Below are 15,450 nucleotides of genomic sequence, written 5' to 3'. Positions count from 1 at the left end.
AGATCATATTGTGCATGAGCTGCATGACGATGTATTTTCTTTCCCAAGATCACAGTGTTGATGTGAGCTGGGAAGCTAAGACTAGAACATAGGTCTTTCTGCGCCACATACAAACTTGGCCACATTTCTCCTCTCGGGCCAAGCTTCACGCAGATTGCTGAAAGGTTTGCATTTCCCCATTGGTACAACTAGATTTGCTTAGACAGCACAGTGTGTCAGTTCACACAGTAGGACGACAACCACGAACTGCAGTACTTCTCTCTGTGTGCTCGTTTCAGAGGCAGCAACCTTGAGTATGACGCTGGAAGACATCATTCTGGGCTTGTGTCACCGTCACAATCCACTCAGACACAGTCCCCAGCTTCAAAGTCGACCCCTGTCTCCATCCGCTTTCATTTCTTACTTGCATCAATTTCCCCAGCCCCTCCTGCCTCGGAGCAGCACTTCAGGCTACCTTTGGGCTACTTTTGGTAGGATCCAGTAGCTACCATGCCGCAGCCGTCCCTGGTTGAAACGGAAGCGGAAGCCGAGTTGTTCTAGTCTGTGGCCGAGTGAGGAGACTAAACACGGTGCTGCACCGGAGTGTGTGCACACGGATCGGACTGCACCGGGAATGAAGAAAAGTGCTCTTATTTCTTTGGTATTTTTTTCGAGGGGACGGGGGTTTGGGTGAGACGTGGAAGTGAGGTGGGTGTGATTACTCACCTCTCCTCCACTTTGGAGTACTTTGCCGCGCTTTTATTTGAAAGGCGGGAACACGCCTTTCTTTAAGATGCGGCGCTATGCTGTGCTTTGGGAGTGAGCTGGAGGTAGGATTCCGCTTCTCACTGAATGGGAACTTTTCTTAGAGGGGGTTATAGGATCCCATAATATGTGGAGTTTTGGGACGCCATAGGCAACTTCCTATTGAGGCAGTGTGTCTGAGCTCGCTTCGCAATATCGACGCTACAGGCTCCGATCAATTACACTCTCTTTAAATAAAAAGCTTGTGTCGTAGAGATTGAAGGTGGGATTTTTAATCGCCATACCTAATCTTTGGCATGGCCTCACTGCAGAGTGCAGACTTTGAAATTGGGGGCTGGGGTTCGAGTCCTAGCGTCGGATCCCCATCCTGTGATTCTGGGCAAAACACTTAATAGCTGGGCATTATGTGGGAAAGTTGCAATGATATGATGAGCGGTCTGCATTTGTAGCCCGTGCTTGTGACTACGTGGATGCTCTTCTGACCAGTGCACCGTGAGATGCGAGGGGGAAGCTTCTCCCCAAAGGCGCAGCTACGCTCCATGCACCCCTGCTTCAGCCCTGGCCCTGTGTTGTGTAGGGAAAAGGCTGCCTGTGGTGGGTCTAAAACTCTTATCAGCATTCCAGCGTCACTACTGCCCACGTTGCCGCGTGGGTACGTTTTCCCTCTAGCCAATGTTAAAAAAAGTTTATCAATAGATTTGTGTAGCAGAACAGAGCATACATCATCACTATGTGTTCATATGCTACTTTGAATATCAAAGTTAGAATAATTATTATCGCCTCAACAAATAATTTGTTTTATTTATGTGTTATTGACGGGATGCATGGAGAAATGTGTGTAGGACAGAAAACAAGACAGTACGTGGGCAGAGTATGATGTATTATCTTTTTCCTAATTGTTGACTCCCATGGATCCCCCCCCCAGGACTGTCCTCTTCCACTTGTTTATATTTTCTCTCTGCTCGGGGACCAGTGTAAAAAGTCAGAAGAATTCTTCAGAGCTCTTCGCACACTTTCGTGCGTTTCCCTTCATCATCACGGCAACCGCTTCATAGTCGCCCCTTTCATCTTGAACCATGGCAGGCCATGAGCCTCTCTTTCTGCAAGCGCCCACATAATACTGAATTTGGGTGGCATCCAAGGCACTAAATTACCAGACATGTTTGTCCGCAGAGTGGACGCTGTTCCTGACTGGTGAGCACTGGTGCACCCGGGGGCAGGCTGCGGCTGGTGGCGGTGCAGGCCAGGTGCTGGGGCATGGGGCAAGGGCTGCTACTGTGTCAGGCGCCGTCGCTGCTGCAGTGCTATGGCTGTGTTGCTGGAGCCATCTCTTGCTCCACTAAGCCAGGCATCGGCTGCCCTCCACGCCCACTCTGAGGGCACTGCTGGTGAGCACACCTTGGGAGTAGCACCAGTGTCATTTGCCCAGACCACATCTGGTTTGCTGGCTGCGGTAAGAACTTAAGAATGAGGTCTGGGCCTGCGCTGCTGTTGTGACTGTCGCTGCAGGGGAAGTTGATAATATGCTGGGGAACCTGCGGTGGAGGAGGAGGTGAAAAGCGAGTGGGTGGGGAGTATTTCTCAGCGGTCTTCGTGGTTTTAAGCCAAGCTGTGACACATTTCAGTTTTGTTTTCTTGTACCTGGGCGGCATACACGCTACTACCCTTGTGTCCATAATGTTACACCATGCCTGTCTCTTCATAGCTACATCCTGTTTCTCTGCAGTGAACACTAATGCTTTGCCAGAGGGTGCCACATTGCAGTTAGCCTGAGGCGCCCAGTGCTGAGGCTGAAGGCTTAGAGAGCTTCCCGTACTGCCTGTCGGTAGGTCAAATAAAGGTTCAGACTTCAACACCATGGCCTCTCTGCAGAGAGATGTTCACATGAGTGCCTATTGTGATTTCTATCTTATATAAAAGTGTGTGAAGGAGTAATAAGCAGATGTCAAAATACTGAGTGCACAAAAAAGGAAAGTGTGTTTGAAGGTGAGGAAAGAGAGGGTGGGTAGGCGCGTGGTTAAGGGGGCCATACACGTAGTGCTTGCACAACACTGAAAATTAAAAGGCTGAGGAAAGAGACGATGCAATATATGCAGAATTAGGTTTTCAAAAAGATGCAGAGAAAAGGGGGGACCTGTGGCTAATGGTGAAAGACTGCAAATAAAAGCAGTTTGAAAAGAGAACAGGAGCTATCAGAAACTCCGAAGACTAGTAGCCCTTTCACAGATCTTAGTAATAGTTACATTTACTTGCAAGAAAATATAACTCAGTGTCGCTCATATGCAGGCCCACTGGAATTATTGTAGGGGAGGGGCAAATAATGCAACAGGGTCGAGTTATTTGTGAGGCAAGAAAAGTCATATGCGGCACATTTTGTGATGGTACTACTTCCGTATTTTGACATTTTTAAGCTTGTTAACAGTGTGTGGGCATTTTGTTGTGCCTCATTACTACCATCTTAACACAAAACTATAGCAATATACAAAGTTGACCAGTCAACCTTTGCAAAGGGCCTTCCACTGCTCAGCAACGTGTTGTGTTTTTACTAACTTTTGAACCATTTGAGGTAGAAACAAAGTTGTTCTTAAAATCTGCAGATTATGCATCAGATGATAGATTATGTGGCAAATGCAGCAAATCTACAATTATGCGAAAATACCAGCACAATCACCTAATTCCAGTGGCCCTGCACATATGCACATGGACACCACCAAAATGTCGCACTTGAGCAGTCTGTAAACTTGGCTTCTATGTTTCTGGTGATTTGCAGCAGTTTGAAGATCTTTTCGAGTTTATCGTTGCTCAAATGGGTGTAATTTCTGATATTCATAAATTTCCCTTTTCTTCATTTTTGCTTGCAAGTTTGTATCACTCAAAGTCATTGAATGTCACTCATAATTACACTGAAATTACGAAAATGTCACACATAAGCAATCTGAAACCTTGGCAGCTATGGAGTTATGTTCTTCCTGATTATGGGAGTCATTTTGCTCACTTAACTGCAACGGAAAGAGCTCCGATTATTAAATACTTGACCTGAAGTAAAATTGTAATTGATGTAAAATGCACTGGTAGTTAAAAAAATGAATAGACAATGCTATTTTCGTTTTTTTTTTTTAACATATGCACAACTTTATTTTGGTCTGCCGCAGGGAAGGGGTTTTCATTGTGATTGGAGATTGATCAATGTGCCTTTGCGGCCAGAGCTGCCTGCTTTGCAATCGGGGAACCAGGTTCGAGTCCTGGCGTCTGTAAATGGCTTGTGATTCTGGGCAAATCACTTAATCTTTAAAAGTCTGAAAAAAGATTAATATGACCTTGTGCAATTTGAGAGGTAGTCTTACCATTCACAATACCTTCGGGTTGAGTTCACACTTTGAAAAACTGCCTAAAATATATTTGCAGCGATACGGACCGTTACCATGCTTCCTTCTGGTACTCTAAGTCTTGGCAGCTTTTTTCCCCACTCTAAGCCCTTTACTCATCAGTACACAAGGATTTTTAAATATAAAGGTTCCAAATCGTATCTATAATGAGCGGGTGAAAGTCCGAATTAAGCATGCAAGATTGCAAACCCTGATTTGCAAGTTGGATAAGGCTATTCCGGAACCCATAAAGGATTAGTGGTGAATTAGTATAGTGAAATATGAAATTAATTTGAGTGGTGGACATGTTAGTCTGTTATTTGGATTGAAAATGATAGTGAGGGGATGGAAGGATTTAGGATTTTTTGTTTGTTTGTTTTGTATGTTGGATAAATAGAAATATATAAGCATAAGTGCAATGAGTACGCACCCAGTCTCTTCACCTCACGAACCTCCCCCCCCCCCAAATTCAATGGATGTGTTTTTTTTTATTTTATGTAGCCTGGGTGTGCTTGTCAGTTCTCCCAATCTGGCACTTGTTTGTCCGTTCCATGGTCTCTCGGACGTTAAGTGATGCTTCAAGCTGATCCCAGAAAGAATATGCTGATCAAGCTGAACCCAGGCAGCACTGTGGATGTGAGTCTGACTTCAATCTAATCTAATCCACCCCACCCCACTACACTCCTGTCTACCCCACTTCAAACTACCCCACTCCAATCCTTCCCAGTCTACCTACTCTACCACAATCTACCTCATCCTACTCCAACCTACCCCACTCCAGTCCAATCTACCCATCTCAAATCCACCCAATCTACCCCATTCCAATCTACCCATCTCAAATCCACGCAATCTACCCCACTCTATCTGCCTTACTACACCCCAATCTCCCCGATTCCAGTCTACTCCAATATAGCCCACTCAACTCTACCCTGATTTACCACATTCCTATCTACCCCAGTTCACCCACATCTACTCCACTACAATCTACCATGCTCTAATCTACCCAACCTACTCCACTTCAATGTACCCCACTCCACCCTAATCTACCTCCACTCTACTCCAATCCCCCACACTCTACTCTATCCTACTCCAATCCACCCAGCCTACCTCACTTCACTCTAGCCCACCCAACCCTTCCCAAATATACCCCAAACCACTCCTACCTCAATCTGCCCCACTCTACTTCAATATATCCCACTCCAATCTACCCCTTTCAATCTAGCCTAATCTACTCTACTCCTCTTTACTCCACCCTACCCTACCCCATCCCACTTCATCTCCTCTACCCCAGTATATCCTGCTCCACTCTACCCCTTTCCACTCCAATCTACCCTACTCTAATCCACCTCACCCCAAGTACCCCACTCTTCCCTAATGTACCCCATTCCATTCTACCGCCAATATACCACACTCCACTCTATCCACTCCGATCTACCCCAATCCTCCCAGATCTACCTCTCTCCACTGTATACCACTCTACTCAAATCTAGCCCCCTAAATGTACCCCACTGTTCACCCAAGTTAGCCCACTCAACACCACTACAGCCTACCCCACTCCAGTCTAACTCACTCTACCTCAATATACCCCACTACAATCAACCCCACTCTTGACCAATCAACCCCACTCCATGCTACCCCAATCTACCCTTTCCTACTCTAAACCAATCTGCTCCAATCGGTTACCTCAATCTACTCCACTTCAAGTACCCGCTCCACTCCAATCTACCCTTCTCCACTCCAACCTACCCTGCTCTACTCCATTACAATCTACCCTACTGTAATCCACCCAATCTACCCACTTTACTTCAGTCTGCCCCACCTCACCCAAATCTATCTCACTCAAATCCACCCCACTCTTCCCCAATCTACCCCAGTATATCTCACTTCACTCAACTCTAATATACCCCAATGTACCCCGTTCCACCTTTTCCTCCATTTAGCCCACTCTACACCACTACTGTCTACCCCAATCCATTCTAAATCACGCTACCAGACTACAATTTAATCCACTGAATCCCACTCCACTCTAAACCAATCTACCCTACTCTATGCTACCCCAGTCCACTCCACGCTACTCTAAATCTACCTACTCCATTCCACTCTACCCTGATCCCCTGCGTCCCACCAAATGGCTGTAAAAGATAAATTGTTCAGATATAAAGGGCTAGATGGAGAAATGGAAAACACTTCCCTGACACCTGTACGGTGGGCACCACAGAGCACATTGAGGCAAGAAAAAGAGGCCTTGGAGGGGCAGCCACCATACTGACCCTCAATATGTGACAAACCCCCGCAAAATTGACACACTGGTTATCTTCAATGGTTTTGGGAAATCCTGCAATATATTTCTACGTAATGTAAATCATTTGTATGTATTTTTCTAAAGTGTTTGTTTTTATTTCATATGGTTAATAAATATGCATTTTTAGGTTGAGCTTTGGCAGCGCGCAAGTGTTGCTGCAAGCAAGACCTTCTGTAATCGATACAACCACTTTATTCCTGCCTACAATTGGTTTATTTCAGCGTTGGACTTCTTTGCCGCCTCCTGTCTTGTTCCCACAGCTGATGCCTCACTTCCTTTGAAAACTCAGGAGCACCAGTGTACTAAGGCTTGCCTTCCTTATAGCCTTTGTGTAAGAAATGTTGTATGTATCTTTATTCATGCTTTTCTCCAGTCGCTGCTTCTGCCAGTTTTGATTCCCCTTCTGCTTCGCATTACAAAGCCCTCCCCCACCATACAAGCGCACACAGCCCCTAGAGCAGTCGTCTTTTCTCCATCATTGCTTAGGTTAAATTTTGTTGCTTTCCGCCCTCTTCACGATGCCATCCTTCTTGTTTGGACGGCATTTGCCAATCCATGTGTAGTAAAGTAATGCAGCAGTAGCTCAGAAACAGCCTCCTTCTTTCCAAGCCCTTTCTTTCCTCCACAGCAGTCGGCAAGCTGCAACGGATGGGTAGGATTGAGATGCCACACAGCATGACACGCCCACCCTGGCTTCTGGGAGAGTCATTGTCCAGAGACCATGCCTTTCTCAAGCACACATTAGGTAAATCAGTGCAACCATTAAAACAAGCATTTCAGCTGTTGCATAGTTAAAACTGACATTTGCTGTGGCAGTGCACAGTTAATTACGTTTATAAAGCGAAAGGAAAAAAAATAACCTTTTTAAGTTGCACGAGAGGAGAGGCCAATCCGGGCAGTGGCCCAAATAATTATTTTTATATTAGAAAAAGGGTGTATAAAAGCAAAAAGTAAACCTTTGTATTGTGATGCTGTCCTTCTGTAACTCAACTAGCTTTTTCTTAGCCTGGTTATGCAGCATGGCTGAGAGCCCACATCTTTGTTTGCCTGGTTCTGCAGAATAGGCAGTGGCCCTTTTTTTGTAAGCTTAGTTATTCACCTTATGGTAAAAGAAGTTATATGTATAATTGCAAAAAAACTAACCTTAACAAATGCCACTGTAGCCATCAATTAGACCCCCAAAATATACATCCTAGTTAATACTAGGCAAAAATCATATTTTCCTAGATAGGATGTAATATGAAAAATCTACACAAAAAGGTGCTGGGTCAGGTAAGAATATAGCGTCTCCTTAAGAAATCAGGAAACTAACTTGCATCTATTTTCTTTATTTCCAGCCCATGTTAAATACGGAACACAAAAGAATAACCGTTTTTCCGCTGTGCGTTTATCAGATAAATCAGATAAGTAACTATGATATTCTAACCATATATAACATCATCCTACCATATACCTGATAGACGAGGATTCTATGTCAGGACCGGAGGCTTCAGATTATGCTATATCTTCCTTCGCTTTATTAACATAAAGTCTCCACAGCAGCTTAGGAAAAGTTATAATAAGAACAAAAATGCTTTAAACATAAAGCATTGACGTAATGTTCGACAAATCAAACAACAACTCCCAAGAGTCTCTTTGCATAACAATAGTCCATAGTCCTTTCACACTGTCCATCATCACTATATAACCGGACTTCTCATCATCTTCCTCCTCTTTCTTCGCTGCTCCCGCAGCCAGATAAGTGCTTTCCTATATTTTTCCCTTTTTCATTGTGATTGATTGTCTTGTGTACAATCATTTGGGGGACTCATTGCATGGTTTATTCCCTTACAGAGTCCCCAGTTGCGGGAACGTTCTTCGTTCCTACGCGACTTTATTCCCACTTGTGTGCGGTGTGTACATAGACCGCAAGGGGGCGGCCTGTCGTCTCGCCGACCCTTCGGCGCGCCTCCGCAGTGCCAGGAGCCACGCCGTGGAGTCTGCTTGCGCAGGGGCCAGCCCTCGCGTACCCCTCTGACACCTGGTGACCCGGGTCTGTAATTTACCCACTTTGACGCCCGCTGGGGTCTGTATGGCGGCTCTGACCGCGTGAATCACCTTCGGGTGGCCCTTGTGCACCTTTACCCGAGTGTGGCCTAGGGGTACGTGGGGTACGTGGACCCGGTCCCGGCGAGGAGGGTCTGCGCGCTTGGGGGTTGGTGCAGCCCACCTGCCACGTCAGTTGGCCCAAAACGTGATCGCAGCCTCTTGGCCTGCCCACATTCGAGAACTTTCTCGGTTGCCGCCCTCTTGGGTGCCCCGCATTTGCCCTTGGTTCCGAGATGGAAGGGGAATACGAAGAAGAACCCTGCCCCTATCTGCAGGATGACGAGTTTTATCAGGCGGTGGACAATTCCATCTATCGCTGCGTGACGGAGGTGGTAGGGCCCATGGAAGACTGCCTTTCCGCCCGCATCGTGGAAGAGTGCGCGAAGCTGGCAGCGGCGCATGTACCTCCGTCCCCCGAACTCCCGGGGACGTCCGGCGGGTTGCCGCCCGCCCCGAAGAGGCCTTGTAAGGAGGGGCCCTCATTGGAGGCTCAAGGCGTGGACAGGGGCGCTTTCGAGCGTCTTCGTGACGCCTTACTGACTAAAGCGACGGCGGTGCCCCCTGCACCCTTGGTGGACCCTAGTACTTCGGGCGACGTGACTACGGCGCCCGCCTCCCCGATCTACGACTCTCCGGACACGGATGACGACGGGGAGTCGACCCGCTCTTGGCTCCCGGCGCCTTCGGCCAAGGAGATGCCCCGGGATGAGTCGGGCATGCTGGACGCGGACGAGATCGTCCACCCCCGATCCGCGGCCTGGGCTCCGGGGGAGACGGTGGCGAAGTTTGTTGCGGGCAGACTGCGCAAGCCCCTAGAAAAGGAGGCGAGGGGTTGCCTACGTGGGGAGTGCCCTCGGCCAACTTTGGAAGGGAAAGTGGCCATGACGCCGGAATTGGACCCCAAGATGGCCACCTTCTTGGCAAAGTTTATGAAGGACCCCAGGAAAGGGATTGACCGGTCCTGGCGGGCCTGCCAGGACAAATTGTTGGATGCGGTCGGGCCCGCCACGAAGATCCTCGACATGGCGGAGGAGGCTCGAGCGAATGGCACCGCCATATCACCGGAGGTGCTCTCGAATTGGGCCCAGAGGGTGATCGTGTTCCTGGGCAACGCCAACTGTGCCCTGTCCACTGAGAGGCGGCGTTCGCTCCTGATCAAGCTGGATCCGAAGCTGGGGGACCTGGCCTCGTCGGAGGCGGGTGCTGTGGCCCAGGGTGGCCTCTTCGGCGAGCCCTTCATCCGCGAGCTGGGCAAGTTTGTGAATACGTTCACGTCGCTGGACAAGGCCCAGTCTAGCATCAAGAGGGTGTTCCACCAGCGTTTCTCTGGAGGGGCCGGTCGCGGTAGGGGCCGCGCGATCGGCCGTGGTCAGCAGACCAACAACAAGGGACAAGGCTCCGGAAGAGGTCAATACCAGACCTCGGCCAACTACACCAACTTCTACCCCACCAGGGGACAACGTTTCGGTGGCAGAGGGTTCAAGAAGAACTCCGGACAGGGAAATGCCCCCGGTAAGTGTACTTTGCTTGGATCAGGTTCCAAATGGGGGGCGGCTGGCAAGCTTTTACGGGGAGTGGGAATTGCTCACTGCCGATGCTTGGGTTTTGCAAACTGTAAGAGGTTTCCATATCGAGTTTTACGACCAGCCAACTCAGGCGAGGCCCCCGCGCCCGATGGTTTTTTCAGAATCCGACGCGCGATTGATAGACGGAGAGGTCTCGGACTTGCTGCGCAAGGGAGCCATCCGTCTAGCAACGCGCCACCCACAGGGGTTCCTCAGCAACGTCTTCTTAGTAGACAAGACGGATGGGGGCAAGAGGCCTGTGATCAATCTCAAAGAGTTCAATGGGTGGTTGGTCTACCGTCACTTCAAGATGGAGGGGATCCACCTCCTTCGAGACGTGCTCCTCCCTCGGGATTGGATGGTGAGACTGGATCTCAAGGACGCCTACTTGGTCGTTCCCATCCACCCCCCTCATCGTCGCTTCCTACAATTCCTGTGGGACGACAAGGTGTTCGAATTCACCGCCCTGCCGTTCGGTCTTTCTTCGGCCCTGTGGTGCTTTACGAAGGTCCTCCACCCGGTGGTGGAGTTTCTCAGAAGTCAGGGGGTCCGGATGCTAGTATACTTGGACGACGTCCTCCTCATGGGGCAGTGCCCGGAGGTGCTGGCGGGCCAGCTGCGTCAAGCTGTCGGCCTGCTTCAGAGACTAGGGTTCGTCATCAACGGCTCCAAGTCGGTTTTGGTTCCCACTCAGCAGATCACCTTTTTAGGTTTCGTGGTGGACTCGGTGCAGGCGGTCTTGAGCCTGCCGGGTCGGAAGGTCGCGAAGATACGACACCTGCTTCGGCAGATGATCGCAAAGGATCGTACGTCACTGCGTCATGTCGCCAAGGTGATGGGCCTTCTCTCGTCCTCCATCCAGGCGATTTTCCCGGGCCCGCTGCACTACAGGGCTCTTCAGCGCTTGAAGGCGCAACATCTGCGCCGAGGGATGAGTTACGATCAGTGGGTTCCCCTCACGGACGAGGTGAAGGAGGAGATGTCATGGTGGCTGTCTCACATGGAGGCATGGAATGGTCGAGCGATCTTCGGTTCGGCTCCGGACCTGATCATAGAGTCCGACGCCAGCAGGTCGGGCTGGGGCGCCCGGTGCGGGGATTTTTCCACCGGCGGCGCCTGGTCGTCAGAAGAACAACAATTGCATATCAACTGTTTGGAGCTCCTTGCGGGCTCCTTCGCAGTTCGCTGTTGGACCAAAGATTCGGTCATGGCTTGTGTCCTGCTACGGATGGACAATATTTCGGCGGTTCGATATGTGAACCATCTAGGAGGTCCTCGTTCCCGTGCCTTGGCGGACTTGGCGAAGGACTTCTGGGATTATTGCCTGTCTCGTCACATTGCGGTGACGGCGGAGTATCTGCCAGGCCAGTGCAATCAGGTGGCGGATTGGCACTCCCGACATCTCAGGGACGCCAGCCAGTGGAAACTGGATCCGGAAGTCTTCCGGTGGCTACACTCCCTCTGGGGCCCCTTCTCGGTGGACCTCTTTGCGTCCCGTCTCGACCACCAGCTGCCGCGGTTTTACAGCTGGAGGCCGGACCCTCTAGCGGAGGCCACGGACGCGTTCTTGCAGGATTGGAGTCGGGAACAGCCATTTGCGTTTCCCCCGTTCTCCATGATCATGCGAGCGGCGGCTCAAATACGCCGCCAGGGTGCGGAACTGGTGTTGGTTACACCGCTGTGGAGGTCTCAAGTATGGTTTCCGGTTCTTCTGGAACTTTCTTGGGATTTTCCAATCCTACTCCCCCTGTTTCCTCTGCTCCTGACGAACCCGGATCAGGAACCTCACCCTCTCGTCATGCAGAACTCTCTCCGCCTCGTGGCGTGGAGGCTCTCAGGAGACGCTGGGCGCTCCCGGGCCTTTCGGGGTCGGCTGATCACTTGCTCTCCAAAGCATGGGCCGATAGTACGACGAAGCGTTACAGATCCGCTTGGCTTAAGTGGATGCGTTGGTGTTTACGAAGGGATCTGGATCCCATGGTCGCAGGCCTCGTTCCCGTGCTGAATTTCCTAGCGCATTTGGCCGACAAGGGTCTAGCGTATAGGACGATCAATGCTATTCGATCGGCGATTTCTGCTGGCCATGATAACATCGATGGCCATCCGGTAGGGGAACATCCTTTTGTGTGCCGGCTTCTGCGAGCTGTTCACCTCGCGCTGCCGCCAGAACCCAGGTACTCCGTCCTTTGGGACGTCAATTTGGTTCTGAATTTGTTCCTGTCGAGGCCGGCCAATTCCTATCTGTCTCTTAAAGAGCTGTCGGCGAAGTTAGCCATGTTGTTATGTTTGGTTTCTTGTAGACGCGTCTCGGACGTGCGCGCGCTGGATGTCTCTGCACGCATTTTTTCCCCGGATGGGGTTACTTTTACCGTGGGCCGACGTACTAAGACGTCGTTGCGTTCCATTTCTTATCCAGCCTTTACTGACACTCCTAAGTTGTGTGTCGTGCAATGCCTCAAAGCATATGAGGACCTGACCTTGGATCTGCGCCCTCCGGGCGAGCGTCAGTTGTTGATTGCCCTGCGGAAGCCACACAAAGCTGTCTCCTCCCCCACTATTGCTCGGTGGGTGCGATGGGTCATGCAAGAAGCGGGCATCAATACTTCTCTCTTTGGAGCGCACTCCGCCAGGGGGGCCATGGCCTCTAAGGCATTCTCAGTGGGTGCTCGTCTGGAGGACCTAATGCGAGCGGCGGATTGGTCCTCGGATTCCACCTTCAAGAGGTTTTATTTTAAGCCGGTGGTGGATTTGGCTCAGTTGGTGGTAAGTAAGCTTTAAACTAGCATAATCTGAAGCCTCCGGTCCTGACATAGAATCGAAATTTGCCTAGCTTACGTAACGGTAAGTTTCAATTCTATTAAGGACACGGAGGCGAGGATTATCCCACCCAGGTCACAGTGGTGTCTCTACCCACCCGTATGGCAGTAAGTAAAGCGTTTTTCCTTTACATGGTCAATAATGTGTTAATCACTGACTACTCCTCGCCTTGTTGTCGCATTCCTGGGCCACCTCGCTGATGCTGTTCCTTTTTTGACAGGCAACGACGGTGCTAAACAGGACCAATGAGGCTCAAGCGTGATCTGCGCGAAGAAAGAGGAGGAAGATGATGAGAAGTCCGGTTATATAGTGATGATGGACAGTGTGAAAGGACTATGGACTATTGTTATGCAAAGAGACTCTTGGGAGTTGTTGTTTGATTTGTCGAACATTACGTCAATGCTTTATGTTTAAAGCATTTTTGTTCTTATTATATCTTTTCCTAAGCTGCTGTGGAGACTTTATGTTAATAAAGCGAAGGAAGATATAGCATAATCCTCGCCTCCGTGTCCTTAATAGAATTGAAACTTACCGTTACGTAAGCTAGGCAAATTTCGATTCTTTGGTTAAATATATCTTTCTTCTCTCATTGTATTCTTTACAGGACGAGAGGCAGAAGAAACTGGCGCGAAGAAACAGAGTTACACAAGCCGGTACCTCTGGCAAGGGAACATGGATGTGGACAGGAACCCGGAAGAAGAGATCAACGACCTGTAACAGGCAGACCCGCGTAAAGGAGCCGTAACATGTCAGAGACGTCCAATCGAGGTACCACGTATTCCCGAATGCGGGACAACATGACCCGAGCAGGTAAGTAGACAACACAAAGGGAGTGCGGGAAATGCTAGGCAGATCTGTAACTGAATGCGAACCACGTTCTTGTCACGGACCAATCAATTTATCCACACTTGACCCCACCCAGCTCCCTGTCTGCAATAGGAGCGGGCTTGACTGACAATGGCCGCACCCTGCTCTCCTTGAGCCTTGTTCTGACTTATGCTGGGTGTTTAGGGCCTTATTTTTTGTGAACCAGCTTTTGTGTCGTAGATTATAGCCATCTTTAATATTACCTGTTTTAGATGCTGAAAGAATGTAGAATGGATCCCTGTTTAACAAATTTGAAATGCTTTGATAGTTATGGAACAGATAGATCACTGGTCTCCTGGAAAGCTGTCAATCTGCCCTGATAGTATTTCCAGAGGCATATTTGTTTGAATGAGTGGTGGTGAAGGGGATTGGTGCCTCAGTCATGCAACTGTATAGGGACAACATTGAATCAGTCAACTGCCAAACTTCTCACTTCCTCAAGCTGGAAAAGAACACACAGGATATCTCTCTCCTGTCACTGAATGTCTCTTAGACGTCTATTTCTGACCTGCACCATCACTTGGCCATGTGAAAGCCACTGCAACTGTGGCTGTGCATTGAGATTCAGTCTTGAACCCTTGCAGCGATATTACCTTTCTCATGCTACCGTGGCATAAAAAATATGTCCATGTGCTAATATATAGTCAACCCCTAGTTTTTCCAAGTTTTTCTCAGCCAGTAAGACTAAGCAATTTACAGCCTGAAAAAAGAAATAGCAACAGGTGACCTGACATTATATATCCATTGTCCATGGTCTGGAGAACTGAGTTGTGCCCTGTTCCTAATAATCATGAGTCCATTAAGATATGTGGTCAGTGCCCCATTCCGCATGGCGGTGAACAGTGCCATTCGGCAAATTTGCCTTGCTTTGCTATTACTAGGCATGGCCTCGTGGCTCTGTTTGCACTTGTCAAGTAGTATAGGGGGATTCTGTTGCCCAAGCAGAACCACACCCAGCCACAACTGGCACAATTTCCACTCTGATTGATTTAGGACTATGAAAATACATGAATATGCATACAGTGTTAAAATATATGTTTGCATATGTGGTCCTGGATCATGTTATTGTACACGGACACCTTCACACTTAACTAACAGCAGTCTGCAAAAGAGCAATGGGGGAGAGGTTGTTACTCATTGAGAATTTGCGCTACAAATGACATGCAAATCTGGCACATAGCCTCGAGTTGGGATTTAATTTCAGCTCTCCCAATAATTAGATCAGTTGCCCTGTTCCTAGCATTTGGTTGTAAGCTCCTATTTGGATTTCTGGTCAGTATGGCAATTTTTTAGACTGTTTTCCAAATAAGAATACTGTAAATAGAGCTCAGGCTCAACGTGGCTGCCTCCATGATGGTTTTGTAAATGAAATCTAGTATTGATTGCTTTCTGTTTGCAGAGGAAGCGTGACAGCGTCTGGTGAACAGTGGCAGTTTCTTCACTTGGACAGGCAAGTCTTCTTTCTTTACCTCCTGCCCACCTCTTTGTCAATGCCTTGCTCTCACCATTTCCTCTTTGACCAAGTAACCTTAATGTTTAACTTATGAACCCTTGTAACCATATCTCATTGGGCACACTATATGAAATAAAAGGATTGGAACATTTTAAAGGCAGCCCAGTCTTATTAAAAACCTAAAATAGTGGTGTTAACATGATACTGATATATGTTAATTTCTTTTTTCCTCCAGACTCTATGAAGTCT

The 15,450-nt window shown here is 48.8% G+C and overlaps 1 protein-coding gene across 3 annotated transcripts; it reads left to right on the top strand.

The window, feature by feature from the left end:
* The first annotated feature begins 545 nt into the window (after positions 1–545).
* On the top strand, positions 546–13,637 carry LOC147727970 (uncharacterized). Of its 3 annotated transcripts, none has more exons than XR_015309527.1 (5): positions 546–640; positions 4,611–4,745; positions 6,633–6,742; positions 7,749–7,818; positions 13,486–13,637. XR_015309527.1 is itself a non-coding variant. In XM_086963210.1 (4 exons), exons 1-4 carry the CDS (start codon positions 614–616, stop codon positions 13,596–13,598), a joined length of 303 nt encoding a protein of 100 aa, XP_086819336.1. In that variant the 5' UTR covers positions 555–613; the 3' UTR covers positions 13,599–13,637. The 3 variants fall into 3 exon arrangements, 1 of the variants encoding a protein (XP_086819336.1); XR_015309528.1 differs by having other exon boundaries at positions 547–623; XM_086963210.1 differs by lacking the exon at positions 4,611–4,745 and having other exon boundaries at positions 555–623.
* Positions 13,638–15,450: the final 1,813 nt, after the last annotated feature.

The sequence above is a fragment of the Lissotriton vulgaris genome, chromosome 3_1 (genome assembly GCF_964263255.1).
Source record: "Lissotriton vulgaris chromosome 3_1, aLisVul1.2, whole genome shotgun sequence".
Lineage (NCBI taxonomy): Eukaryota > Metazoa > Chordata > Amphibia > Caudata > Salamandridae > Lissotriton > Lissotriton vulgaris.
The sequence above is the reverse complement of the archived record's forward strand: the minus strand, read 5'-3'. Positions and strand labels throughout refer to the sequence as shown.

What these genes read in the sequence shown, in the direction of transcription:
- LOC147727970 (XM_086963210.1), top strand. An exon ending in GCCTTCCTTATAGCCTTTGT is followed by an intron (nt 6,743 to 7,748) that starts GTAAGAAATGTT and finishes CTTTATTTCCAG; the next exon opens with CCCATGTTAAATACGGAACA. An exon ending in TTATCAGATAAATCAGATAA is followed by an intron (nt 7,819 to 13,485) that starts GTAACTATGATA and finishes TATTCTTTACAG; the next exon opens with GACGAGAGGCAGAAGAAACT.